We start from the raw sequence: 17642 nt of genomic DNA, 5'->3' as shown, positions 1-17642 counted from the left end.
TGAGGAGAATTTCTTCAGCCAGAGACCAAGGCATTGGGCATACTTAAAGCAAAGGTTGGTAGGTTCCTGATTTGCAAGGATGGCAAATGTTATAAGACAATGACATAGGCATATTGTCAACAGTGTTGGGCACCACATCTCAGAAAGGATGTGCTGTCATTGGACAGAGTCGAAGGAGGTTCATAAGGATGTCTCCAGAAATGAAGGGGTTAATACATGAGGAGCATTTGGTAGGTTTGGGCCTGTGCTCACTGGAATTTAGAAGAATGTGTGGGGATCTCATTGAAGCCTACCAAATATTGAAAGGACTTGTTAGAGTGGATGTGGAGAGGATGTTTCCTATGATGGGGGTATCCAGAAGTAGAGAGCAGTCTCAAAATTAAGGGATGCTCTTTAGAAAGGATTTTTTTTAGCCAGAGAGTAATAAATCTGTGGAGTGCTCTGTCACAGACAGTGGCGGAGGCCAAGTCTGTGCATATATTTACTGTCGAAGTTGATCATTTCCTGATCAGTCAGGGCATTAAAGGTTATGGCAAGAAGGCAGGTGTATGGGATTGAGTGAGATCCAGGATCACCATTATCAGCATAATGGCGGAGCAGACTTGAAGGGCTGAATGGCCTAGTTCTGCTCCTATTTCTTATGGTCTGATAAGAGGGAATAACAAATCTTTCTTCTTCATCCTTTCTGCTTTCACTATCTCCCTTAAAACCCACCCCTGACACCTCAGCTTCCACGTCCCCCCGTGTCTCAACAAACATTTTGATGATTAAGGTACAATGCTGGTACAACCTGTTTCTACATTATCCAAAATATATAATAATGCCCCACAAGTACACACACCCCTCAGCATCACCCAGAAACAGATTCCCCCTCATCCCAATGAAAAACGAAATATACAATTTCATCTAATAATATAATGCCTATCAGTTTGTAGTAAGATACAGTCAAGATCTTTCACTCTACGTGCATATGTACTTCTACTCTATGTAGAAAGCAGCACTGAAACACTCTGCAGCAATACACAATACCATCCTTGTCTCAGTGACAGAACTCTCACCCTTGAATTGTTCAAATGACTGAAAACTTGATTACGAAATCTAGACTGAGATTCATTCCAGGGCAGGGCTGATATGAGAGGTTCTGCATTTTGGATCAGAACCATATTAGGTAGGCAAGAGAGATTTCAAGGCATCACCTGAAGAAAATCAGGGTAGTTTTATCAATGATATTGTTAATACACAGTACACCTCTAACACTAAAAGAGGTTAATTTAAAAGTTTAGGTTCCTCATACCCAATTTTGAGAGTTTGCTATGCATAAATTATTCTACCCAACTTTACAGCTGAAATTCTAATAGAAATTATAGTACTTTAGGAATATTTAAGATTGCAAGACCTGTTACGTAAATAGATTCCTTTCTTTGAAACTCCAATTTTCTCCGATTTCTATAAGTAGAATGCTGTGGAGTAATGCAAAAGGATAACTGGATACCAGGTTCAGACTGTTCAAATAGAACTTCGTGTAACACACTTATAAACTGTAAAGGACTAACACATGGTCATGATCCTTGTAATTAAATAATCAAAAGGGAAAAGCATCAAATGTTAAAGTAACAAGAGAAAAATTTATCCTGTCTTCTACAAAATCAACCACAAAATCCAAGACTCTGAATGCAAGAGATTATTTTGATTCGCTAAAGCTCTTGTTCAGGGCCACTCTGTCAGTAACCGACTATTTTGTTGCTGCTTATGAGAACTCAGAAGTGAGGAACAGCAAAATGTGTTATTTTAGGGATCCAACATAAAGCATTCTCATTCAATTTAGCATGAGTGAAATTCAGGATACGTTCCCACCATGCTGCCCTTATCCAATTTTAGAAGTGCCCTTCATTGTCTTGAGTGCTATGCCATTCTGACAAGCCAACTGTAGCATTTCTAATCAGCATGGTCAATGGGATGGTCGTGTATACCGTGGAGCAGATGCCATTAGGAAATGAGTACAGTCAGTCATAAAATACTTATTAAGCCTTAGCTGCATGCCAGAGAGGTGTATAAATCCCAAAGCAAATACATTAACTAATCTTTAACTTACAGATCAAACTCTGCACTAACACACTGCAAACAGCACACACACCACAGCACAAATATTGCATTTCCCAAAATGTGTAAATGCAATGCATACTTGGCAATTTTGTGATAAAACCCACAAGTAATATTCTATTACATTTCTTTGCATTGATTTTAACAAGAGAAATTTTTAGAGAACATTAGAACTGTTACAGTTATAAGCATGAAAAAGCATCAGAAACAAACTTTCTCAGTGAATTTTATAGGATAGTTTTCTTTTCTAATTAGTTTTGAAGAAGTTAGCACCAACTTGGGGCGGCACCTGGAGGTTTACAGTGGCTGCTCAGCTCAGTATGGTTCACTGTATAATCACTAAGAAAGTTCAGCTAATTTTCTCCTCTTCCTAGCCCTTGGCCAATATAACATCCCCCCTCTGTTGTTCTGTTATGGTATTTAACTTCGTAAGGAACCCTCAAAATTTACAATTATTTGCAATGTTATTAGCTAACTTTCACTGTTGGATATTAATTTTGCTGGTATATCAAGTTCATGAGATGGTCTAAAGTGCAATAGGAATGGTACTGGGCAAGGTTCACAGATCATAAGGATGGTCAAATAGATACATGCACAACTTTTCATATCAGGTTTTCAGCCCAAGTCCAGTGCTGCACACAGAAAGCATTTTATATTTGGTTGCAGCCATTCTCAGCAGTAAACAAGCTTTTACAAAGCAATTGCAGACAACAGGAAGCACAAGATAAGATCATAATTAAAGAGTAAATATTGCAAAAGTTTACTGAACATCACCTTTTATAACTTTAACAAAAATCCCCAGGCCTAGCCATACTGTCTTCCTGCTAACTCAAACTCTTTCTATCTCTCCATTACAATGAGCAACTTCCAACGTGAAACAAGAAGAAATTCAACTTTTCTTCAACAGGCTTCTCAAATTCTTTGGTCTTCTTGGAATATAAAAGTTGCATTGTTTGCTGTGTAACCAAAACTATGTAGTCAACTTTGTATTTGCTATTTGTTATGTATGTATCCAATTTAGTAGGAGAATGAAATCTCTGTGTTGTCTCTGTACTATTGAACAGATCAATGCCTTGAGAATGTAGCTAACTTATACTTATCCATGTATCCAACTTATCAGCCAGAATGAAATCTCTGTATTGTCTCTGTAATATTGAACACATCAGTGACTTAAGAATGTAGCCAAATAAGAAGATAACGGTGTGTTAATAAGAGGCTAGCTAAGAGATAACTGTAGCCAGGGATGAGGTAACACGGGCCCAAAAAGTAGATTAGAACATGATTAAGTTAATGGGTAGAAACCATAGAGGGAAATCAGGAGCTGATGTACTGGCGATACGCAACTGTAGACCGATTGGATATGCTAATGCAACTAAACCAGGAGATTGCTATAAAAAATGCTATGTCCAAGGATCGGTGGGCAATCAGCGACTAGCTCACTGACTGTCTCAGCTTTGATTTGCAAATTAAAGTTTAACATTTCTTGAAGAATCTTCTGTGTCTCCTGGTCGTTTGTGGGGCACAAGAAACCACGACAGTATCAGATGTTTTAACTATTTCTTGTGGCGCTGGTTTATATATGCCGATGGTTCACTAACATTGCATGGCTTCAGTTTATTTCTATATTTTTTAAAGTTTGCATTAACTAACTCTAAAATATTTTAAAAGCTTCAACAGACAAATGATGAAAAAAAGGACTCTATATCTCACCAGTCTAGACTTGGGCTCTACTCAAGACTGGTGGCTCTCCACATCTCTATCTTCAAATGATCTTGACTGACCTTGAGACAAAGTTTGACACCGCATTACAACTGACATAGATTCAGCCTTGCTCCTTGCAGTAAAATCAGACTATATGAGTAATTGTTTGATGTTCCAATTAACATCAATGATTCTGGGTTTAGGGCTCAAGGAAAAGAGCAAAAAAAACTTACCAAACCTCCATGGAAATGTATTAGTAACTCATTTGTCAATATTTCTCCCTTAAATCTAACATCACACAAAAGGCTGCACTCTCCATGGATACTGCTTGACCTGTTAATTATTTCCACTATGCTTTTTTTTATTTAATTGAAGCAGGTTTGTGGAACTTAGTTGTTTTTTAAACTTCAATTCTAGGATGTGCACTTTTATTAACTATTCTTAACTCTCTCGAAAGATGGCAGTCAGCCATCTACCTGAACCATAGTTGCCTTTTTGACAAAGGCACGTGTACACATCCGTTGGTAAAGGAGTCCAGCAATACATTTCCAGATCAGTACTATGTCATTTTTCTTGTAGATGGAAGACACTGGAGTTTAGGAAATTCTCTCATAGCAGCCATAATGAATAACTACAATGTTTTTTTACAGATGGTGCACACTACAACCACAATGTGCTTTGAGTGGATGAGGAGCCAATTATGTAATCTGAACAACACACACAAAATGCTGGTGGAACACAGTAGGCCAGGCAGCATCTATAGGGAAAAGCACTGTCGACGTTTCGAGCCAAGACCCTTCGTCAGGACTAACTGAAAGGAAAGATAGTAAGAGATTTGAAAGTAGTGGGTGGAGGGGGAAATGCGAAATGATAGAAGACCAATAGGTAATCTGCTTTGCTTTGAGGTACTTAGGAGTTGTTGGCGTTGTACTTACCTGGACAAGTGAGAAGTGATCAATGCCCCCTTGCCCCCAAGATATTGATGCTGGAGAGATCTATCAATGGCAATTTTAATGAATGACTGGGGTTAAATGCTCATATTCTCCTGCTAGTGACAGATATGACTCAGCACTTATGTTGCAAAGGCCATTTGGAACTGAACTTAATTCAACAATCAGCAAATAGCCCCATTTCTGATGTGAATAAGTGAAAATGGATGGACACTGGATGGATGGGTGAACCCAAGGGCCTGTTTTTGTGCAGTTTTGGTCTATGTCCAATGATAATGGTTTGGGCTCCAGGTCACAACACATCTTGCAGCAATGCCATGGGACTGAGATGACTATCCTCGATACACCACAATAATCTGTGTCAAAAACAGCCATTGGAAAATTTTTTCTTCCCCATGGATTTATGTTTCACCTTGACCTTGCACTTGGTCAAATGGGGTACTGACGCCAAGAACAGGCACTTTCATCTCATCGCTGGAATTCAGCTCTTTGACTTTCAACTGCATCAAGACTGTAATCAGATTTGACACTATGTGATCCAAAAAGGAAATTAAAACAGAAAATAGTGGAGGTACTCGGCAGGTCAAAAAGGGTCTGAAGAGGTGGATGGGGGGGGGGGGGGGGGGGAATTGAACCCGAAATGTTAACAATCAATCTCCTTCTACAGATGCTGACTATGTTATGTGTTTCCAACATTCTCCACCACTACTCCTTCTCCCAGCAGTTTCAGTGATTATTAATGCCAAATACAATCATTTGTAAGCACATTTTTGGTAAACATACCATCATATTACAGATAGGTTAGTGGTCAACAGAGTAGTTATTGTCTTTGATTCAATCAAGGGAGTCAGGTGTTCATCACTAATTGCCCTTGAGAAGGTGATGGTGAAATCTTTTCTTGAACTACTGCAGTAGTTGAAATGTGCTAAACACCCAGACCTGTTAGGATTGTATCTAGTTAGTCTTTTTTCCAAAGGACAAGACATAACAATTTTCCACATCATTAATTAGATGTCACTGTGACCAGAATTTGAACTGCTTGGCTGGAAGTGTAACTAGCTCTGGAGGGCAGCCCTTGTGCACTGAAGCATGTAAGTTATTTGGCCCTAATCACAAGAGGTTCTGCAGATGCAACACACACAAATGCTGGAGGAACTCAAAAGGTCAGGCAGGATTTACGGAAGGGAATAAATAGTCAACATTTTGGTCCCTTCGTCAGGACTGGAAAGGAAGGAAAAAGAAGCCCGAATAAGAAGGGTGGGGAGGGGATGGAGTGCAAGCAGACTTGTGATAGGTGAGGGGGAAGGTGGGTGGGCAAGGGAGGGGGGAAATGAAGTAAAAAGCTGGAAGGGGTTAAAGGCTGTACAAGGAGAAATCTAACAGAACAGGACAGTGGACCATGGAAGAAAGGGAAGGAGGCAAGCAATATTGTTTATTCCCCTCCATAGATGCGGCCTGACTTGCTGAGTTTCTCCAGTATTTAAAAGGCTAACACGAGGAAATCTGCAGATGCTGGAAATTCAAACAGCAACACACACAAAATGCTGGTGGAACACAGCAGGCCAGGCAGCATCTATAGGGAGAAGCGCTGTTGACGTTTCGGGCTGAGACCCTTCGTCAGGACTAACTGAAAGGAAAGATAGTAAGAGACTTGAAAGTAGGAAAATGCGAAATGATAGGAGAAGATCAGAGGGGATGGGGTAAAGCTGAAAGCCAGAAAGGTGATTGGAAAAAGGGATACAGAGCTGGAGAAGGGACAGGATCATAGGACAGGAGGCCTAGGGAAAAAGAAAGGGGGAGGGGAGCACCAGAGGGAGATGGAGAACAGGCAAAGTGATGGACAGAGAGAGAGAAAAAAAGAAAAAAGGGAGGGGGAAAAAAAACTAAATATATCAGGGATGGGTTTAGAAGGGGAGGAGGGGTGTAGTGCCTGTTTAACATGAACTTAGCTCTGTGTTGCAGCTTTCGCAGAATAGCATGTCATTTTATTTACATCCTTCGCAGCCTCTTCACTGAGCCAAGATTGGTCATGTATCTTGTTAAAGACAAAGTAAGGAACATGTCAAGCAAAGACAGTGTAAATTATAACAGAAAACAATTCTGCTCCTGATGAAGCCACACCGATGTTCTGATGGGAACTTTAACATTTTAATTCCAGGTCAATTAACTTACTGAGTTTTCCAATACAGTTGTGGAATTTGGATTTATGTCTCTAGATTAATAGCCTAAGAAATCGACCACAATTCCAGAGCAGTGTGTAGACATCAATGGTGCTTCACAGGCTGAGAAAAGGAGTTGTACAAATATAAAAGGGCTAATAAAGCCAGCAATATACCTGGGCTTGGAAATGGAACTGGACTGTCCAATGGTCCTACAGCCCTCATAAACAAAACTAAATATCTAATGCATCACCTTCATGGTAATAATGAATCTGTTGGAGTTATCCCCTTATGATACAGTGATCTAATGCTTGGCAAATAATAGGCAATTGAAGTTAAGACAGAAAACCCCAAATTATGCCTTGAATTATTATGTGAATAGCGCTAACCAGCATTAGTTCTGGTAATCACAGTTCAACTACAGTTAACTCCATATTCAATTCATTTAATTACAAATATAACTATTGAACAACTAATCCATTTGTAAACACATTAGTTATCTGGTCTATCTGGCACATTCTGCATCAGTTACCAAGAGATAACTTTCTGACATTATTTATTCTCAGCTGTTCCGATACACAATGCCACAACACATCATCCCACTTCAATGGTGGACAAACTGGGAGCTCCTGCTTCTAGGTAAAATCAAGCCTTGCCCTACATCACCTGGTTCAACACCAAGCTTAATACCAACCCAGGGAAAATCCGGACTAAGAAATGGCAACAACTTGGTTCTAATGCCAAGCACAACATCCTAAGGAAAGACATGCTATTGTTATGCCAATCTGGCTTCAAGGCAGGGTCTATTAGCTAAGAGGCACTACCTGGGCCACACATCACAAAGGTCACCACAAACAAAATGAGAGACGATTTACTCATTTACATAGATGCTGCCCGACCTGCTGAGTTTCTCCAGCATTTTGTGTGCTGCTCTGGATTTCCAACTTCTGCACAATCTCGAGTCTATGATTTGCTGTTCCACTGCGAAGTCTATTTGAGGAATGCTACCCTGAAGTTTAAATCTTCTCTTCAATGGGAGTTCAGCGAGACCCTCTCTGCTGCCCTCACAACCACATATCCTTCCTGGGAACTTGATTTTGCCATTATCCTGTGTCTCATACCTCTTCTCCTCACCTGCTTATCATTTCCCCACTTCTACACTTTCTCCCATAGTCCAATCTCCTCTCCTATCAGATTCCTTCCCCACACCTTTCCCACACACCAGGCTTCAACCATCACCTTCTAGCTTGTCCTCCTTCCCCTCCACCCACACTTTACCACTGGCATCTTCCCCCTTCCTTTCCAGTCCTGATGAAAGGTCTCAGCCCGAAACATTAACTGGTTATGCACTTCCATAGATGCTGCCTCACCTGCTGAGTTTCTCCAGCACTGTGTGTGTGGGTGGGGCAGGCTAGATTTCTCTGGGTTCACCTTTTCCCTAGACTGTACTGGGTTTACCTTTCTAATACATCATATGAAAAAAATAAATTCCTCAGCTACAAACACACAGATTCAGCGAGGCAGTCCTCATTAGGAAGTTGCCATATTGTGCAAAACAAATACGCCTTCTGCATTACGAATAACCTGCTCAAGATTCAAGCAATTTCTCAACTCTACTTTGATACTCTCTCTTGCAAACATTTCATTGATTTTAATCATCATTCTTTCATCTACTATACTCCACACATTACCATATTAATTGGTGTGCATGGAGTGTCAGGGAGGGGTAGGACTTCTGATGGGGCAGGCACTGGAAGTAGTTCATCCAGCACTGGTCCCCCCCACCCCACTTGGTATTCAGCTCTCACCTATGGCTCCAAGCAGCTGTGTGCTAGCAACAGCAGCCACACACTGGTAAACTTCTTTGATGAAGTGAGGGTAACTGATAGGTCTGAAACTCTCTGAGAGCTTGGGCTTACCTACCCAAGCTAGCAGAGACTGGACCCAGTAGGCTGCGCGAAGGTAACCACTAATTTGGCTCAACGGGCAGGAAGGCAGACCTAGCAGGGCACTATGGAGTGCTCAGAGTGTGACAAGGCGCTAAGTACATTACGGTTATTCACTGCATCTGACTCCATCTCCAGCCATCTTGACTGTCTTGCCACTGGATACAGATGGTCTCAGAGGAGTGAATGAGGTCGATGCTGCGCACTTTTAACTAAGTCTTTGTGTAAATCACTCATCGTTCATCCTTCCCACCCCAAACTAACCCAAGTCCTGTGGTGGCAGGCTAGCCATGAAGCAGCAGGTGTGGGCTCTCTAGCCATCACAGTGCACACCGGTGTTCAGGCCGTAGGGATGATTCCACCGACATGGAGCTGCCATGGCTTTCGGCTGCCTCCTGAGCAAATGAGCAGCCCTTTTCAGCTGCACAGCTCACTTCCATGGTATGAGGAAGGGGCAAGAAAAAGTGCCCTAAACATTGCCTACTCCATTCTTTCCATGGCCAGCTTACCATGGCTGGCGGAGGCCCCACCACAGTGGTCAATACACAACGAGAAAATTATGGACTATTCCCTTCACCCTTAGTGCGGCGCATGTACACACATGGTTCAACAGTCGATGGTGACAGATCTCAAGAGGAGAACTACTCTAATAGGGAGCAAGTGAGCCCGATATAACATTAATATCGCAGCCCAGACTGAAACTCAGTTTGCAGGAGAGGGCAAACTTTGTGAAAGGGACAATGTATACATATTTTTCTGGAGTGGAAGAGGATATCAAGACCAACATGAGGCTGGGTTGGATTTGCAATGAAGACTGAGATTGGTGGCAAGCTTGCTAGACCTCCAAAGGGCATGAATGACCAGCTTATGGCCATGCAGTTCTCCCTGTCACATGGTAGGGAGCATCGCACCATTGTCGACATATATGCCCCAACCATGAACAAGTTCTGTGAAGAACTGTACTCAGTTAAAGCCCCTGTTCCCAAAGTAGACAAGTTTATCATTCTTGGTCACATCAACACAAGAGTAGGCTCTAACAACACCTCCTGGGATGGAGTAACTGGGAAATATAGTGTTGGTTGTTGCAAAGGCAGTCGTCTTCTACTACTCCTGACATGTGCCGAATGTTAGAATTGTTGATCATCAATGCTGTCTTCCACCTTGCCACCTGCAACAGGACTTTGTAGATGCATCCCCACTCTGAGCATTGGCATCTAACTGACTACGTCATTAGCAGGAAGAGAGATAGACAGGGTGTAAGGCTGACAAAATCTATGTGTGGTGCTGAATGCTGCACAAACCACCACCTCATTGTTTTTAAACTGGAACATATCCAGCCCAAGAGATACATACAAGGAAAGAAATCCCCAAGATCGCAACATAAAGCAGTCTTTTATTAACACTCTGGAAATAAGCTTATACTCCACCCCTCTGGCCAATCAGAATGTGGAAACTACTTGGTTAACCCTTTGAGAGCTGATGTACAACACTGCTACAGAGATTCTGGAGCTTGCTGCCAGAAAGCACAAAGACTGGTTTGATGAAAGCTATGTCAACATCAAACAACTGCTGGATGAGAAAGATAGTCTCCACAAAACTTTCCTTGGTGATCCCAAGTCCATCTCAAAGACGGATGCCTTCGACAACATCCAATTAAAACGTCAAACAAGATTGAAATCAACGAGGATGAGAACTAAAGATGAGCAATGGTGTTCAGCGCTGTCTGCCTGCATTTGATCGTCTCCCTCTCCCTAGCTGCTGCCAGAAGAAGGTATCTATGTTTGACTAGTCTCCTCCACTGCCGATAAAAGTGCAGGAGTTTTTGGTCAGGGGAAGGTTTAATCGGCATGCTTTGTGGATCGGTGTCATTTTTAGGAGGACTCTGCAGTTCACGTTTTGCTTTTTTCTGGTTACTCTTTTTTTAAAATTGCTATTTTGTGTGATTTTGATCGGGGCAAACTGGCTCTGCAGTAAACAAGCACAACACTAAATTGAACTGAACATTCCTAGACTGTTTCAAGGACTCTACGGTTTGATGTTTAATATTCTGTCTGATATTCATTCATTTTTTTTGCCATTTGCACAACTCGTTCTTCTTTTGTGCATAGTGCGTTTGATGTTTTCTTTGAATTGGTTCCATGATGTTTCTTTGTTTCAAGGCTGTCTGCGGGAAGACGAATCTTTTGCAACATACAGTTGTAAGAAAAAGTTTGTGAACCCTTTGCAATGACTGGGCTTTCTGCATTAATTACTCTTAAAATATGGCCTGATATTCATCTTAGTCACAATAACAATCTGCCTAAATTAATAACACGCACACAATTGTACTTTTCATGTCTTATTGAACACATGGTTTAATCATTCACTAAAAGTATGTGAATCCTTATAACTGGTACATCCTCCTTTAGCAGCAATAATCTTCACCAAACATTTCCGATAGCTGGTGATCAGATCTACACAATGGTGAGGAGGAATTTTAGATCATTTTAGGTCATGACACAGCATCTCAGTTGGGTTAAGGTAGGTCTGGACTCTGACTTGGCCATTCCAAAAAACAGATTTTCTTCTTTTTAAATCATTCTGTTGTTGATTTCCTCTGTTTTTTGTATCATTGTCGAGTTGCATCACCCAACTTTTATTAAGCTTCGGGTGACAGACCGCTACCCTGACATTCTCCTGTCAAATGTCTTGATACAATTTTGAATTCATTGTTCCTTCAGCAATTGCAAGCTGTCCCGGCCCTGAGGAGCAAATCAGCCCCAAACCATAAAGCTCCTTCCACCATGCTTCACAGCCGGGATAAGGTTTGGTGTTGGTATGCAGTACCCTTTTCCTCTAAATATATTATGTATTTCTACTAAAAAGTTCAACTTTTGACTCATCTTTTCACAAAACATTGTCCCAGAAGCGTTATGGAACATCCAGTTGGACTTTTGCAAATTTGAGTCATGCTGCAAATTTTTTTTTTTGGAGAGCAGTATTTCCTCCATGGTGTCCTTCCATGAACTCCTTTCCTGTTTAGTGTTTTTCTTATAGTGGACACATGAAACAGACTTCAGCAAGTTCTAGAGATTTCTGCAGGTCTTTTGTTGTTACCTTTGGGTTCTTTTTCACCTTCTTCAGCATTGCACATTGTGCTCTTGGTGTGATCTTTGCAGGATGCCCACTCCTAGGGAGAGTAGCAACAGTACTGACTTTCCTCCATTTGTAAACAATTTCTCTTACTGATGATGACTGATGAAACACCCAGATCTTTAGAAGTGCTTTTGTAACCTTTTCCATCTCTACAATTCTTCTTCCAAGGTCCTCTGAAAGTTGTTTTGATTGAGGCATGGTGCACATAAACAGATCTTTCTTGAGAAGATCAGTGTCTGTCAGTAACCTGACTTTGTGTGTCTTTTTTGTAGGGCAGGGCGCCTGTACAACCCACACCTCCAATCTCAGCTCACTGATTGGAACACCTGACTCCAAATACCTTTTGTAGAAGGCATTGCCACAGAGGTTCACTTACTTTTTAAACATAGACCATGATTGTTTAAATGATGTACTCAGTATTAACGTGAAGACCATAAGACATAGGAGCAGAACTAGGGCATTCAGACCATTTCATCATAGCTGATCCCATTTAACCCCATACACCTACCCTCTCACCATAACCCCTGATGTCCCAACCAATCAGAAATCTACCAACTTCCAATTTGAATATACCCATGGACTTGGCCTCCACCTTACTCTGTGGCAGAGCATTCACCACTCTTTGGCTAAAAAAATTCCCCTTTACTTCTGTTCTAAAAGGTCACCCCTCAATTTTGAGGCTGTGCCCTCTAATTCTGGATAGACAGAGGAAACATCCTCTCCACATTGACTCTAACAAGTCCTTTCAACATCTGTTAGGTTTCAACGAGATCCCCACACATTCTTCTAAATTCCAGTGAGTACAGGCCCAAAGCTGCCAAACACTCCTCAGATGTTAACCCCTTCATTCCCAGAATCATCCTTGTGAACCTCCTCTGGACTCTCTCCAATGACAGCACATCCTTTCTGAGATAAGGGGCCCAAAACTGTTGACAATACTCCAAGTGCAGCCTGGCTAGTGTCTTATAAAGCTTCAGCATAATCTCCTTGTTTTTATATTCTAGTCCCCTTGAAATCAATACCAACACTGCATTTTTCTTCTTTACCACAGACTCAACCTGCAAATAAACTTTCTGGGAGCCTGGCATGAGGATTCCCAAGCTCCTTTGCACCTCTGAAGTTTGAATTTTCTTCCCATTTAGATTATTGTCTGCACTATTGTTCCTTTTACCAAAATGCATTATCATAAATTTCCCAACACTGTATTCCATCTGCAATGTTTTTGCCCATTCTTCCAATTTGTCTAAGTCCCACTGCAATTGCATTGCTTCCTCAGCACTACCCACCCCTCCACCTACCTTCGTACCATATTAATTGGCTCCTTACTTTACACTGGAAATAACACATTTGCAAAGTCAACAATTCAAATACAATAGCACCAGCTTAACGGTCAAGTGCAACACCATCAATTCCACTATCTAAATTAATAAACAATGTGAAAAGAAGTCATCGGCAGAAAAGGCCCCTTTTATTCCCACTCTCTGTCTTCTGTCTGTCAGCCACTCCTCTATCCATGCCAGCATCTTTTCTGTAACACCATAGGACTTTATCTTGTTAACACCATAGGACTTTATCTTGTTAAACATTTGATAAGTGGCAACTTATCAAATGCCTTCTGAAAATTTAAGTAAATGATATCCACTGCCTCTCCTTTGTCCACCCTGCTTGTTACTTCCTCGAAGAATTCTAACAGATCTGTCAGGAAAGATTTTCCCTTGCTGACTTTGACTTACTTTATCATTAGTCTCCAAGTAGCCCGAAACCTCGTCCTTAATAATGGACTCCAACACTTTCCCAACCACTGAGGTCAGGCTAACTGGCCTATAATTTCCCCTCTTCTGCCTCTCTCCCTTCTTAAAGAGTGGAGTGACATTTGCAATTTTCCAGTCCTCTGGGACCAAGCCAGAATCAACTGATTCTTGAAAGATCGTGACCAATGCATGTTATTTCTTCAGCCAGCTCTTTCAGGACTCAGGGATGTAGTCCATCTAGTCCAGGTAACTTATCCATCTTAAGACCCTTCAGTTTGCCTCGCAGTTTTTCCTTTGTAATAGCAATGATACTCACTTCTGCTGTCTGAAACTCACAAACCTCTGGCATACAGCTACAGTCTTCCACAGTAAAGACTGAAGCAAAGTACTTATTAAGTTCATCAGCCATTTCTTTGTCCCCCATTACCACCTCACCGGATCACTTTCCAGTGGTCCAATATTAACTCTCACCTCCCTTTTATTCCTTATATGACTGAAAAAAACTCTCAGTATCCTGCGTTATATTATCCACTAATTTGCCCTCATATTTCACCTTTTCCCTTATGGCTTTTTCAGTTGCCTTTTGCCTTTTGGATTTTAAAAGCTTCCCAACCATCCAACTTCCCACTCACTTTTGCTACATCATATGCCCTTTCCTTGGCTTTTATGCAGTCCTTAACTTCCCTTGTCTGCCATGGTTGCCTACACCTGCCATTTGAGAACTACTTCTTCTGTGGGACACATCTATCCTGCACCTTGTGAACTATTCCCAGAAACTTCCGCCACCTTTGTTCTGCCATCAACCCCACCAGTATCCCCCTCCAGACCATGTGGGCAAGCTCTTCTCTCGTACTGTATTGCCCTTTATTCCATTGCAATACTGATACATGTGACTTACGCTTCTCCCTCTCAAATGGCAGTATGAATTCAATCATATTATGATCATTGCCTCCTCAGGGTTCCTTTATGTTAAGCTGATCTGGGTTATTGCGCAACACCCAATCTAAGATAGCTTAAGAACATCTAAGAACAACAACAATTGCTCACATTATTAGTTTAGGTATATTGTACTTATCTATTATTGTGACTTAGATGAAGATCAGACCACATTTTGTGAGTAATTAATGCAGAAAACCAGGTAACTGCAAAGAACTCACAAATGTTTCTTACTGCCGTACGTACTCACAGACCAGTCCAGCCCCTACAGCTCATGAATGAGTAGTTCTCATCATTTATGGACAAAGTAACCATATTAATTGGCTCCTTACTTTACACTGGAAACAACACATTTGCAAAGTCATCAATTCTAATACAATAGCACCAGCTTAATGGTCAAGTGCAATATTGCACCAAAAACTAGTTATGAAATGAGAGGTGTCTCCTTCATCAGCTATAATTATAGAGCATAAAAGAATATAAAGTGCATTCATGCACAGAGACAAGTGTAATCAGCAACCGATGTCCTTGCAGACCTAATAGAAGTTTATGAAATTATGAGATGCATATTTGGTGAGACAGTCAGCATCTTTATCTCAGAGAACATGTCAAGTATTTCAGGACATGCAATTAAGGTGACAGGAGGAGAGTTTAAGTATTGTGCTGTAGGGTTTCTATGTTTCTAAAAGAGGGGGAAATTATACTTTGCACAGAGGGTGGTAGGTGCCTAGAATGTGCTGCCACGGGTAGTGGTGGTAGTAGATAAAATAGTGGCATTTAAGAGGCTTTAAGACAGACACAGGAAATGGAGGGCTGAGGATCATGCACATTCAGAAGAGAATTTGCTTAATCTGGCATGTTTAGCACAGACATGATGGCACAGAGCCCAAACTGCCTATTCCTCTGCTATACCCTTCTATGCAGTATTACAACCCAACACAAACTTCTCCCCAGAAGGTTCAAATTACAAACTACTCAACAGACTTTTTGAAATTAATTTTAGCACTGAAATAACTTTAAATATTAAATAATTTTGCAGACTAGTCATGTGGGGAGATGCAGGAGACAGAAGCCCAATGATAGGCTAGGATTTCAGCCTCTCCAAGTCTGCCCCAAACCCAATCCATTTCCCTGAGCTGATGTATCCCAACTGCACATCAGATTCTTGGTAGAATTTTCACTGGCAATGAAAACTGCCAAAGGCAGAAAGCTACCAGGATCCCAAAGAAACTGTCAGTGACCCATTGTTAGTCAAGGTTTCCACTGAAGAACAAGACATTCACTGTGAAAAGGTGGCACCAAATGGAGAGAGGAGACATTTACAATGCTCTCTTCTCCCAAAAGGGGATCTCAAGTTCTTCATTATCACTCACTAGAGCCAAATGTCTACACACTGTGAAATGCATTACATCCTCCAAACATCAAGCCATGGATGGGGGAAGTAATGTCCTGACAGAAATGAGGGAAGTATCTTGGAACAGGTCACTGCATTATTCAACCAGATACCTAGATTACTAGCCTGATCATTCGACCACAAATAAACTGTGCCATCACCAAATCCTGCATAGTAATCCCAAAACTCTGAGTCTTAAAATAATGGAATATATAAAAATCCCAGACCTCGTGTATATTCTGATAATCCCAGGGCACCAAACAGTTGATAAATCAACATGTCGTCCCAGTGTACTGCTTCTGTGCATAGTTATTTAAAAAAAATCACTATGTATTACCACTGGATATACTGACATGCAGTCACTCGTGAAACCTGACCCTGTGATATCTAGTCTCAATGTATGACAATCCCTCTGACCCTGTGTACCTACAATAGTCCAAGAACCCCAGGAGTAGATATACCAATGTATAATAGTCTAAGATCCCTGTCAGTCAACATACCAACATATAAAGAATACACTGACACATAATAATCAAGACCCAATTCTGCGGATTCAACGGTATATAAAAACCAATCGCCCTGACTCTGTGCAAATATTGCTCTATGTAAAAACAAACACCCAAAGCCCAATTCTGCAGATTTATTGAGATATAATAATGAGTCTTTTCACTCAGGGCAAGTTAATATACATTACCTCAGAATCCTGTTATATGGGATTTGCTGCTTTCCTGGAATACCAGAGCCCTGACTCTGTTGATAGCCTGACAGATACTGACATCAGATCCCCATCCCCATAGATACACTGTGTACCTGTCTCCAGATCTCCATCCCTGTGGATACCCTGGGTACTAGTAGCCAGAACCCCATCCTTGCGGATACACGGGGTAACAATCACCAGAACTCCATTCCTGCGAATACCCTGGGGTCCAGACCCCGAGTCCTATCCCTGTGAGGGGGGCGGGTTGTGTTCAGACAGCGGTGCCGGCCCGGGTTGCTGCTCCCTCCCGCAGTACACCGGCCATCGGATGGGAACTCACCACAGCGCCGTGGCCCAGGGCCGCTCCCGCCTCGTTACTCACTTGCTCGGCCTGCAGGTGCCGGCTCTGGACCGCGCGGTTTCGCATCAGCACGAAGGGCTCCGTTAGGCTGCGGGTCGCCATGGTGGCCGCCGCTCGGACCTCACTACCCACCCCGTCCCACCCCCGCCTCTCCCAACCGGGTAAGATAAAGAAGGGAGCACCCGGAAACCCGACACTAGTGCAACCTCGAAACACGTCCGGCCACCACTGGCGCACATGCGTGTGACTAGAGCCCTCTATCGGCGACAACCTCGCATCTCAGCCGCGTCTCCCTCCGGTTCAGCTCAGGGTCCTGGAGCTAACACTTGCTAAGCTTTTCCAGCATTTTCTGCTCTTTTATTTCGCACTCCCAGTTGCTGCTGTCACAAAATAAGTGTGTTTTCTAACCACAATATACTTTTGGGAAGACTGGAAAATAATGTGTGTCCCCCCCCCAACACTCCATGGTAACTGAGAAAATTTGGTTTACTATTGTCAAATTGGTTTACTATT

At 41.9% G+C, this 17642-nt stretch overlaps 1 protein-coding gene across 5 annotated transcripts in view; it reads right to left on the bottom strand.

Moving 5' to 3' along the window:
* stx16 (syntaxin 16) overlaps positions 1-17295 on the bottom strand; it is a 48639-nt gene extending 31344 nt beyond the window's left edge. For 3 of the 5 annotated variants that reach the window (XM_059980375.1, XM_059980376.1, XM_059980379.1), the window contains exon 1: positions 17109-17294. In XM_059980375.1, coding sequence (XP_059836358.1) covers positions 17109-17231 — 123 coding nt within the window. In that variant the 5' untranslated portion in view covers positions 17232-17294. Of the gene's footprint in view, positions 1-17108 lie in introns of all 5 variants that reach the window. The other 2 variants (XM_059980377.1, XM_059980378.1) reach the window with 2 other exon arrangements.
* Positions 17296-17642: the final 347 nt, after the last annotated feature.

This window comes from Hypanus sabinus, chromosome 9 (genome assembly GCF_030144855.1).
Source record: "Hypanus sabinus isolate sHypSab1 chromosome 9, sHypSab1.hap1, whole genome shotgun sequence".
In the NCBI taxonomy this organism is placed as follows: domain Eukaryota; kingdom Metazoa; phylum Chordata; class Chondrichthyes; order Myliobatiformes; family Dasyatidae; genus Hypanus; species Hypanus sabinus.
This window is presented reverse-complemented; position numbering and strand designations above follow the sequence as displayed.